Source organism: Schistocerca serialis, chromosome 6 (genome assembly GCF_023864345.2).
Source record: "Schistocerca serialis cubense isolate TAMUIC-IGC-003099 chromosome 6, iqSchSeri2.2, whole genome shotgun sequence".
Classification (NCBI taxonomy): Eukaryota; Metazoa; Arthropoda; class Insecta; order Orthoptera; family Acrididae; genus Schistocerca; species Schistocerca serialis.
In genome coordinates, this window is record NC_064643.1 from 313,305,765 (window position 1) to 313,318,625 (window position 12,861).

General features: G+C 46.6%; 1 protein-coding gene across 1 annotated transcript in view; it reads left to right on the forward strand.

Annotated features, from left to right (window-relative positions):
- The window catches only part of LOC126484842 (probable cytochrome P450 304a1), a 101,590-nt gene that overhangs the window by 23,702 nt on the left and 65,027 nt on the right, over positions 1 to 12,861 (forward strand). The window contains exons 4-5 of the mRNA XM_050108437.1: positions 7,240 to 7,530; positions 10,853 to 10,970. Of these exons, the coding sequence (XP_049964394.1) occupies positions 7,240 to 7,530; positions 10,853 to 10,970 (409 nt within the window). The remainder of the gene's footprint in view (positions 1 to 7,239; positions 7,531 to 10,852; positions 10,971 to 12,861) is intronic.

A 12,861-nucleotide genomic window follows, 5' to 3' on the forward strand; every position in this document is an offset into this window, starting at 1 on the left:
TTTCTGTCTGTTTATATGTAACACGTTACATTTGTTTATGTTAAGGGTCAAATGTTAAGCCGTTAACCTAGCGTAGATCATCTGTAAGTCTTTCTTCGTTACAGTTGCCACTTTTCTATACATAACAGCTTGATCCGTGGACAGCCTCAAGAAGCCTGCGACAGTATTCATCAGATCAGTTCTATATACTGGGAACAGTAACGAGCCTGTATCACTCCCATGGATTGCGCCCAATGATATTTTAAGCTTTTCTGTCAGGATATGCCCCGGTGCTGTTTGGTAGGAGTGCCTCAATCCAATCACATATTCGTTCTGATATTCAGCTCGCTCCACTCATATTCTGTTCATTTCTTGACAATTTTGAAGTGTGTCTAACGCTTTCCAGCAGCCAGAGAATGGGACGTCAGCCTGAGCGCCGGTGCAGACTTCCTTCTTGGTCTCGTCTGCATCTTTTTCTGCACGTTCCTTGCATTGTGTGGAGGAGGATACTTCTGGTAGCAGTGTCCCTTACCTGTACCAATCGCGAATGGTACTTGGGAAGAAGGACAGTCGATAAACCTTCGTATGAGCTCTAATTTCTCTAATTACGTCGTCGTGGTCATTTCACAAGACATAAATGGGAGAAAGTCATAAGCTTCACGATTCTTCTTCGGTGTGCGCTCTCGGAATTTTAACTGTTATGTTTTACGTGATGCACATTGTCACTTCTGCGTCGTCTGACACTAGAGTTCGTCGAATATATCTTCGCTTACTAAGCAAATCCGTAATCAAGTTTATTGCTCTTCGTTGAATTTTATATATCTCTTACACTAACAGAAGCTGGCTATGTCCCATACAGATGAGCCATACTCCACAATCGGCCTGAGGAGTGTTTTGTAAGCCGTACTGTGGTTAATTAATTATATTTCGTTAAGATTCTCTCAGTGAATCTCAGGCTCGGATCTGTCTTTCCTACATTTAATTTTATATGGAAATGTCATGTTATATCATATCGTTTCATGGAGCGTACAATTGTTTCATGTTTATGGAATCCATGTTGATTCCTACTGACCGGCCGCTGTGGCCGAGTGGTTCTGGGCGCTTCAGTCTGGAAACGCGCGACCGCTACGGTCGCAGGTTCGAATTCTCCCTCGGGCATGGATGTGTGCGATGTCCTTAGGTTAGTTAGGTTTAAGTAGTTCTAAGTTCTAGGGGACTGACGACCTCAGATGTTAAGTCCCATAGTGCTCAGAGCCATTTGATTCCTACTGAGAAAGGCCATTAGCTGCTCTGAGAAAATGACCCACGAGAAATTGTCGGTGCACACGACTCGCCACGCCTCGTCTTTGCATTCCTGTTCCTAAAATCGTTGACCCCATACCAGGAGAAGTATCGGCAGCTACTTTGTACTTCATTTAGTGCCGACTCTACAGTATGAACTACCGCTGTTTGCGGTTTACACAAGTTTAATTTACTGACGTTGTGCTACTTATCGTCTAAGTCTGACTGCCAACATTTGCCGCTAAGACTTGGACACTCGTATTTCGTATACACAGAGGGCCCCCTGTGCCCCTCGCCCTTCTGACAGAAGACATCTCATAGGATAGTCTGTAGTCGCGACAATCTTACTCATTATTGTTATACACAGCGACAGCAACAAGCCAAGACGCCAGCAAGATACACTATGTGATCAGAAGTATTCGGACACCTGGCTAAAAATGACTTACAAGTTCGTGGCGCCCTCCATCGGTAATTCTGGAATTCAGCATGGTGTTGGCCCACCCTTAGCCTTGATGACAGTTTTCACTCCCGCAGACATACCTTCAGTCGGGTGCTGGAAGGTTTCTTGCGGAATGGCAGCCCATTCTTTTCCGGAGGCTGCTCTGAGGGGGGGAATCGATGTCGGTCGACGAGGCCTGGCACGAAGTCGGCGTTCCATATCATCCCAAAGGTGTTCTATAGGATTCAGGTCAGGACTCTGTGCAGCCCAGTCTATTACAGGGATGTTATTGTCGTGTACCCACTTCTCCACAGGCCGTGTATTATGAACAGGTGCTCGATCGTATTGAAAGATGCAATCGCCATCCCCGAATTGCTTTTCAACAGTGGGAAGCAAGAAGGTTCTTAAAACATCAATGTAGGCCTGTGCTGTGATAGTGCCACGCAAAACAACAAGGGGTGCAAGCCTCCTCCATGAAAAACACGACCACACCATGACATCACCGCCTCCGAATTTTACTGGGCACTACACACGCTGGTAGATGATGTTCACCGGGAATTCGCCATGCCTACACCCTGATATCGTATCGCCACATTGTGTACAGTGATTCGTCACTCCACACAACGTTTTTCCACTGTTCGATCGTCCAATGTTTACTCTCCTTACACCAAGCGAGGGGTCGTTTGGCATTTACCGGCGTGATGTGTGGCTTATGAGCAGCTGCTCGATCACGAAATCCAAGTACTTGCAGTGGAGCCTCATGCGGTTTGGAATTCCTTGTGATGGTCTGGATCGTTGTCTGCCCATTACACATTACGACCCTCTTCAACTGTCGGCGTTATTTGTCAGTCAACAGACGAGGTCGGCCTGTACGCTTTTGTGCTGTACGTGCCCTTCACGTTTCCATTTGACTATCACGTTGGAAACAGTGGACCTAGGGATGTTCAGGAGTGTGGAAATCTCGCGTACAGACGTATGACACAAGTGACATACAGTCACCTGACCACGTTCGAAGTCCATGAGTTCCGCGGAGCGGCCAATTCTTCTCACGATGTCTAATGACTACTGAGGTCGCTGATATTGTGTACCTGGCAGTAGGTGGCAGCACAATGCACCTAATATGAAAAACTATGTTTTTGAGAGTGTCCGGACACTTTTGATCACATAGTGTACACTGTTGAATACGGTGTCCGATTAATGCGAATAGCTGAAACTTCTTTTTTCGTCCGTACATCGGAGCTTCCGTGGTGCTTCGCGAACTTGCAGCAGCGGCCAGAATCCACGAGCTCTTGGCTGTGTGCCGCGCGCTCGACAGATGTCGCTACTTAATGCTCTCAGGATTTTATTGGAACGTGTTGTTGACAGACGAGAATAATTTTCTTTTCAGTTCCTTTATCAAACTATTTCGAAGTTAATTCGCTAGCTGCGAATTCCATGACCTTAGCTGTGTTAGGTGTAGATAGATCTACTACTCAATAGTGGCATACGAATGTCTGTGCCGGACCGGCACTCGAACGCGAGCGGTCACCTTAACCACTTCGGCTATCCGTGCACTCTCTCCGGATCGACCCAAACCTCCATGTGTCATACTCTTTAATAAAGTATGATGTAAGGATGTAGGCTGATTTGTCCAATGAACAGTTCCATGCTCAAACTGGCTGCATACATGGCATGCCGGCGTCAGCTATTTCTAGGGTTGCAAACAAGCGTGCACTACCCAATTCTTCCCAAACAACAGGTGCTTCACTGTGATGGGCGAAACTACTGTGAAGCAATAGTGGTTGGTGAGCATCTGATAGTGTCTCGTTATGAGTTACCAGCTTCACTGCCACAGTGTGTGTCGCTCGAATGTTTCACGTTTACTGGTAAAACGTGTAAGGAAATGACGCTGGGAACTCAAGATAATAAGCAGCTTGTATGCATCGATGGCCCGCCGATGATAAGACAAGGCCACTGACCCTTAGGGCCCCACGCTCGCTGCGATCCTCATCACACGTGGAATTCGACTGAGTTTGTGGTAGGAGAAGCGACCATCGCCGTCGACCCTGAAACTTAAGCCATGGTTACCTGCTTCAGGACAACTCTAGCTGTCCCACTGCTTAGAGAGCTGTTCTTTGTTGCGCAATTTCTCGTACACCGTAGATCTTCTTCTACATCTCCATCTACTTCCATGCTCTGCAAACTACACTCCTGGAAATTGAAATAAGAACACTGTGAATTCATTGTCCCAGGAAGGGGAAACTTTATTGACACATTCCTGGGGTCAGATACATCACATGATCACACTGACAGAACCACAGGCACATAGACACAGGCAACAGAGCATGCACAATGTCGGCACTAGTACAGTGTATATCCACCTTTCTCAGCAATGCAGGCTGCTATTCTCCCATGGAGACGATCGTAGAGATGCTGGATGTAGTCCTGTGGAACGGCTTGCCATGCCATTTCCACCTGGCACCTCAGTTGGACCAGCGTTCGTGCTGGACGTGCAGACCGCGTGAGACGACGCTTCATCCAGTCCCAAACATGCTCAATGGGGGACAGATCCGGAGATCTTGCTGGCCAGGGTAGTTGACTTACACCTTCTAGAGCACGTTGGGTGGCACGGGATACATGCGGACGTGCATTGTCCTGTTGGAACAGCAAGTTCCCTTGCCGGTCTAGGAATGGTAGAACGATGGGTTCGATGACGGTTTGGATGTACCGTGCACTATTCAGTGTCCCCTCGACGATCACCAGTGGTGTACAGCCAGTGTAGGAGATCGCTCCCCACACCATGATGCCGGGTGTTGGCCCTGTGTGCCTCGGTCGTATGCAGTCCTGATTGTGGCGCTCACCTGCACGGCGCCAAACACGCATACGACCATCATTGGCACCAAGGCAGAAGCGACTCTCATCGCTGAAGACGACACGTCTCCATTCGTCCCTCCATTCACGCCTGTCGCGACACCACTGGAGGCGGGCTGCACGATGTTGGGGCGTGAGCGGAAGACGGCCTAACGGTGTGCGGGACCGTAGCCCAGCTTCATGGAGACGGTTGCGAATGGTCCTCGCCGATACCCCAAGAGCAACAGTGTCCCTAATTTGCTGGGAAGTGGCGGTGCGGTCCCCTACGGCACTGCGTAGGATCCTACGGTCTTGGCGTGCATCCGTGCGTCGCTGCGGTCCGGTCCCAGGTCGACGGGCACGTGCACCTTCCGCCGACCACTGGCGACAACATCGATGTACTGTGGAGACCTCACGCCCCACGTGTTGAGCAATTCGGCGGTACGTCCACCCGGCCTCCCGCATGCCCACTATACGCCCTCGCTCAAAGTCCGTCAACTGCACATACGGTTCACGTCCACGCTGTCGCGGCATGCTACCAGTGTTAAAGACTGCGATGGAGCTCCGTATGCCACGGCAAACTGGCTGACACTGACGGCGGCGGTGCACAAATGCTGCGCAGCTAGCGCCATTCGACGGCCAACACCGCGGTTCCTGGTGTGTCCGCTGTGCCGTGCGTGTGATCATTGCTTGTACAGCCCTCTCGCAGTGTCCGGAGCAAGTATGGTGGGTCTGACACATCGGTGTCAATGTGTTCTTTTTTCCATTTCCAGGAGTGTATTTTGAATAGCAACGCATTGCATTTTACCACAGATTACGTTTTCTTCCTGTTCCATTGGCATAATGAGAGTGGGAAAATGACATCTTAAAACCTCTGTGCAAGCTTTAATTACACTACTGGCCATTACAATTGCTACACCACGAAGATGACGTGCTACAGACGCGAAATTTAACTGACAGGAAGAAGATGCTGTGATATGCAAATGATTAGCTTTTCAGAGCATTCACACAAGGTTGGCGCCGGTGGCGACACCTACAACGTGTTGACATGAGGAAAGTTTCCAACCGATTTCCCATACACAAAACAGCAGTTGACCGGCGTTGCATGGTGAAACGTTGTTGTGATGCCTCGTGTAAGGAGGAGAAATGCGTACCACCACGTTTCCGACTTTGATAAAGGTCGGATTGTAGCCTATCGCGACTGCGGTTTATCGTATCGCGACATTGCTGCTCGCGTCGGTAGAGATCCAATCACTGTTAGGAGAATATGGAATCGGTGGGTTCAGGAGGGTAATACGGAACGCCGTGCTGAATCCCAACGGTCTCGTATCACTAGCAGTCGAGATGACATGCATCTTATCCGCATGGCAGTAACGGATCGTGCAGCCACGTCTCGATCCCTGAGTCAACAGATGGGGACGTTTGCAAGACAACAGCCATCTGCACGAACAGTTCGACGACGTTTGCAGCAGCATGGACTATCAGTTCAGAGACCGTGGCTGCGGTTACCCTTGACGCTGCATCACAGACAGGAGCGCCTGCGATGGTGTACTCAACGGCGAATCTGGGCGCACGAGTGGCAAAACGTCATTTTTTCGCATGAATCCAGATTCTGTTTACAGCATCACGATGGTCGCATCCGTGTTTGGCGACATCGCGGTGAAAGGACATTGGAAGCGTGTATTCGTCATCGCCATACTGGCGTATCACCCGGCGTGATATTATGGGGTGCCATTGGTTACACGTCTCGGTCACCTCTTGTTCGCATTGATGGCACTTTGAACAGTGGACGTTACATTTCAGATGTGTTACGAACAGAGGCTCTACCCTTCATTCGATCCCTGCGAAACCCTAAATTTCAGCCGGATACGCACGACCGCATGTTGCAGGTCCTGTATGGGCCTTTCGGGATACAGAAAATGTTCGACTGCTGCCCTGGCCAGCACATTCCCCAGATCTCTCACCAATTGAAAACGTCTGGTGAGTGGTGGGCGAGCAACTGGCTCGTCACAATACGCTTTGATGAACTGTGGTATCGTGTTGAAGCCGCATGGGAAGCTGTACCTGTACACGGCATCCAAGCTCTGTTTGACTCAATGCCCAGGCGTATAAAGGCCATTATTTCGGCCAGAGGTGGTCGTTCTGGGTACTGATTTCTCAAGATCTATGCACCCATATTGCGTGAAAATGTAATCGCACGTCAGTTCTAGTATAATATATTTGTCCAATGAATACCCGTTTATTATCTGCATTTCTTCTTGGTGTAGAAATTTTAATTGCCAGTAGTGTATTTATGCACATAAAATGTTGAATATGTTACATTCAATTGAAAATAAAAGTGTTTGGGTATGTGTCATATTTCATGCCTTATGAGCCGGCCGCTGTGGCCGAGCGGTTCTAGGCGCTTCAGTCCCGAACCGCGCTGCTGCTACAGTCGCAAGTTCGTATCCTGCCTCGGGCATGGATGTGTATGATATCCTTAGGTTAAGTTAGGTTTAAGTAGTTCTAAGTCTAGGGGAGTGATCACCTCACAAGTTAAGTCCCATAGTGGTTAGAGCCATTTTTTTTAATCATGCCTTATGAATGTGTGTAATCAGGGACAGTCTTCTGGGACACTCGGGAGGTGTCCCGTCAGAGTACCAGGATTCCCAGAGTGTTCCAGCAGAAGAAACGTTTGAGGACTCCGCTAACAGTGCGCCGTGTGCCGGCAGGGCGTGGTGCGCGCGTGCCCGGCGTCGGGCGGCCGGCGGCTGCTGCTGCCCGAGGCTCTCTTCACGGCGACCAGCAACTGCCTGCTGCCCGCGCTGTACGGCGGCCGCGCGCCGAGGGAGGCTGATGCGGCTACGCGCGCCCTGGGCCGCGCCGGGCTCGGCTTCGTGCGCTCCACCGACGCCACGGGCGGCTTCGTCACGCTGCACCCCTGGCTGGCCGCGCTCTGCCCGCGGCTCTCCGGCTACCTCGACACCGTGCACAACAGCGACCACTTCCGCTTCCGCTGCGAGGTGAGCTGCGCAGGGCATTGCGCCTGGCCTATACAGGGTGTTACAAAAAGGTACGGCCAAACTTTCAGGAAACATTCCTCACACACAAATGAAGAAAAGATGTTACGTGGACATGTGTCCGGAAACGCTTAATTTCCATGTTGCAGCTCATTTTAGTTTCGTCTGTATGTACTGTACTTCCTCGATTCACCGCCAGTTGACCCAATTGAAGGAAGGTAATGTTGACTTCGGTGCTTGTGTTGACATGCGACTCATTGCTCTACAGTACTAGCATCGAGCATATCAGTACGTAGCATCAACAGGTTAGTGTTCATTACGAACGTGGTTTTGCAGTCAGTGCAATGTTTACAGATGCGGAGTTGGCAGATGCCCATTTGATGTATGGATTAGCACGGGGCAATAGCCGTGGCGCGGTACGTTTGTATCGAGACGGATTTCCAGAACGAAGGTGTCCCGACAGGAAGACGTTCGAAGCAATTGATTGGCGTCTTAGGGAGCACGGAACATTCCAGCCTATGACTCGCGACTGGGGGAGACCTAGAACTACGTGGACACCTGCAATGGACGAGGCAATTCTTCGTGCAGTTGACGATAACCCTAATGTCAGCGTCAGAGAAGTTGCTGCTGTACAAGGTAACGTTCACCACGTCACTGTATGTAGAGTGCTACGGGAGAACCAATTGTTTCCGTACCGTGTACAGCGTGTGCAGGCACTATCAGTAGCTGATTGGCCACCACTGGTACACTTCTGCGAATGGTTCATCCAACAATGTGTCAATCCTCCATTCACTGCAAATGTTCTCTATACGTATGAGGCTTCATTCCAACGTGATCAAATTGTAAATTTTCACAATCAGCATGTGTGGGCTGACGAGAATCCGCACGCAATTGCGCAATAACGTCATCAACACAGATTCTCTGTGGATGTTTGGGCAGGCATTGTTGGTGATGTCTTGATTGGACCCCATGTTCTTCCACCTACGCTGAATGGAGCACGTTGTCATGATTTCATACGGGATACTCTACCTGTGCTGCTAGAACACGTGCCTTTACAAGTACGACACAACATGTGGTTCACCCACGATGGAGCTCCTGCACATTTCAGTCGAAGTGTTCGTACACTTCTCAACAACAGATACGGTGACCGATGGATTGGTAGAAGCGGACCAATTCCATGGCCTCTACGCTCTCCTGACCTCAACCCTCTTGACTTTCATTTATGGGGGCATTTGAAAGCTCTTCTCTACGCAACCCCGGTACCAAATGTAGAGACTCTTCGTGCTCGTATTGTGGACGGCTTTGATACAATACGCCATTCTCGAGGGCTGCATCAGCGCATCAGGGATTCCATGGGACGGAGGGTGGATGCATGTACCCTCGCTAACGGAGGACATTTTGAACATTACCTGTAACAAAGTGTTTGAAGTCACGCTGGTACGTTCTGTTGCTGTGTGTTTCCATTCCATGATTAATGTGATTTGAAGAGAAGTAATAAAATGAGCTCTAACATGGAAAGTAAGCGTTTCCGGACACATGTCCACATAACATATTTTCTTTCTTTGTGTGTGAGGAATGTTTCCTGAAAGTTTGGCCGTACCTTTTTGTAACACTCTGTATATTACGAAATCCCTCAATTTCATTGTCATTAAAATCGCACAAGCTTGGATTAGGGAAGGATGGGCAAGGAAATCGGTCTTGCCCTTTCAAAGGAGCCATCCCAGCATTTGCATGAAGCAATTTAAGGCAATCACGGAAAACGTAAACTGGGATTGCTGGACACGGCTTTGAACTGTCGTGCTCCCTAATGCGAGTCCCGTGTTAAATGCGCAGGAATGCCTAATATTAATGTTGCTATATTCACACGTATGTAATTGCTTTAAATAGCACAGCACTTTTCATCAAAATTTAAGTAATAAACTTTCAATGAGTAACCTAATAAGCATTGGAGATCCTTATCTAAATATTTAACATTTAAGCTATAAAAATAACTCAGACAAGATATGAAATAGTTTAAACACTTAGTAATATGTAATCAGAAAATACGCAATCGTTCTCTATTACTACCTATACCTGACCTTAATTAACACAAGCTCGTTTTGACCACACGCCTCTACTTTCGATTTGCGAAGTACACCAGTCACCAGAGTTTTCTGAAGAAGACACGTAAAAGTTTCACTTTACCTTGCGGTGTCATGTTCTCAACAGTAACACCGACAAACAGCATCCATTAATTTGTGAGTGTGAGTCGGCGAACGATTTTTTATTCAAATAATTACCAGCTTTTATTACTGTAAAAATCTTTGGTTTAAAACAGTGAAACTATAAGGATGTTGATTTCGTAAATACATAAATAAACACACGAAATAAGCATTTGATTTATAAATAATCGTATATTATCACTCAACTTACAGTTCTACTTAGGTCATGGCTTATACACGTTTTCCTAATATGGCTTCCCTGCTTGAAGTCTACTTTACGTTGTAGAACGGACAAAATAACACTGTTACTGTCGTAGATAAGTTCAAATAAAACTGTCGAATTTCAGGTGCTGGCGAGATATTTCCAAGCTTCTTTAAAAAATGCTACTGAAATGTGAAGTGGCAGATTAGTATCTGTAGCTCTGAATGCTACAGGATCTTCAGTTGTACCTGTAACCAGCAATATGTCTCTCGCAGCTTGCAGATCCCCGCGATCCACAATACAACTGGCTTTTTATTCCACAATAAGTCAGAGCAAACTTCTCTCTTAACACACAGTTTAACTGCATTTTTTATAAAATAGTACTTCATTCAACAGACACCCGAGGCTGATTTTACCACTGCTCGAATTTCATCACGCAAACACCATACAAGCGCACTGTGCTCACACTACTTCTAACTACTTAGACAATCTTTGTTCGAGGGCTGTCTCTTCTCAAAAAGGGCGGGCTACCACCGCTCAGATTAATATATTAATATGCAGGAAATCCCCTAACAATTATTACATATTTCTAAAGGCATGACTCTTTATAATAGACAATACATAAGTTTACAGTCTTTCTAACACTGTAAGCTTTTTAATAAAATAAACCGAACCTAATATATTTAATGATTTCTTAATATACTTTAGTAAATGTATAACTTAGATTATTTGCCATTTCTATCATGGAGTTGCAGCACGTTACGGTGATTGGATAAATGGATAAATTGAAAGTAGTTATTTCACAGACACCTTCAAAGCTACTGTTTGTATTTCTCGCCATCATTTGCAAACGCAGCGTGTGTTTCATCGGAGCTGCCTCCTAAAATCTATATTTTTTAAGCTTCTGTTCTTTCTCTTACAGCAAATGGTTGATGAACATAAAAATACATTGTGTGACGATGACATGAGAGATTTCATTGATGTCTATCTGAAAGAGATGATGAAGAAACAAAAGACTGAGGAACCAACATTCTTTTCAAGTAAGTACGCATTTCTCTTAAATCTATGAAGAAATGAATGGCATAAAGTTAATTTAAAAGTAATCAATTACAGGAACATATATTTCCCGAGCAGTCTCTCTCTATGTAGATATCTTCGTAGCCATCACTCACTATTCTGAGATACGAATGAACACCATGTTCGAAAAGGACTGAGTGTATAAACTTTCATATCTGCTTTCATATCTGTTGCTGCAGCCCCTAATTAGATTATTTTCCATACATTACAAGTGAAAGAACATGTCATGCTAGTTGTCATAGTGAAATATTGAAGTCTATCTGTAGCTACGCTATAGTTTGCAGGAATTGTAACAACAATAGGAATACACGTGACAGAAATGAACTTCATGCCACAGAGAAGTGGCATGGCAACGCACAAATCATTAACACTGGTGACAAATTGAAGCACTAGTTTCAGTTTTATTTTTTAACACCACGCCTTTGAGCGACCAAGGCCCTTATCCAGTGGTCATTTGGATAAAGCTACATAAATATGTTATTCGCATAACTATCTGAAAATAGCCTTGGAGGCTGAAACCGGTCGCGATGTTAATAAATAGAATTGCAGCTGGTGCTACAATTTGTTTACAGATAATTACTACCATTCCGAATATAATGAATCATAATGTTCAACATGCTTGACAAGACATTAGAGAATGACCAAAGATTCTGAGAATTCATCTTAGTGTAAATTCCTCCCCTGATGCAATCAGAGCATCTAAAATCGTACCATGGTTTCAAAGAGTACACGGATAAGTTTCCGCTGAGCCTCACTCCATCCGATTTACATAGGAGTCTACAAAAAAAAAATCATCAGTCGTAGCTGGAGGGCCGTTACGAACAAGCAGTCGCTCAAACATATCTTAGTAGTGTTTTATGAGCGACATTGGGTAGGAAAGATTACTGTATAACGTTCCGTTGGCGGTACTGTTGTTAGCGACGGAACACAGCCTCAGAATGGTGAATTTATGGTTGGTTGGTTGGATGGTTAGGAGTTAAGGAAATAAACAGCGAAATAATCAGCCCCTTGGTCAAGAGTTCGTTTATCTGGAGTTTGTACAGTCTTCCAGGAATGCGATCAGATGAAGAAGTGGGAGTGGAAAAATGGAGGCCCTGAAGGCAATACTGATTCCAGAACTGAGAAACGATTTATGGAGAAGTAAAAGTTGATGAATCAGGACGATACGGAGGTCAGACAAGACGAGTGGTCACCGGGGCTCAGCCATGGCGAGAGAAAACTCATCTGCACAGAGTAAAGAATGCCTTGTGGTCGAGAGATTCAGCATACTAAAAGGGAAAAGATTAAAAATATCATGGAAATCAGCTGGACCGTCAATTGTAAGGCAGCAGGTGGCGTCCCTCAAGGCTGTACGTAAGAAGCCAGTAGACCCTCCCACAGCCGTCCCACCCCAGATCCGCTATAGTCAAACGGAGAAGAGAGTGCGCCAGAAAAAGAGGGAAACCGCCTCAAAAAGAATTTAAAAGAGAGGTGAGTAGAGACGACAGATACAGAGAGTCCCCCAGACCCAGCATGTGGCAGGAGAAGCCCCCAACGCCAACCAACTTGCCCCCGCCCTCGTGAAACTACTAGAGAAGCAATGAACAGGCAGTGGTACGGTTGTTCTCATCAGCTTCGTCAGCAAAGTGACGCCGACAACTTGAGGTATACAAGCCGATGTCGCAAGCAGGATGTAAAACAATAGAGAACATGTATCAGGATACTGAACGGGTGATTCAGCATGTAAAGGGAGATGAAAATCTAATGGAGGAGTGCAGAGCGTTCGTAGATGAAGGAATAGAAGAAGGAATAGAAGAAACAGTTACGGGAGAATATGTTTTCAGTTGCAGGACTGAGAGAGGAGAAAGACAAAGA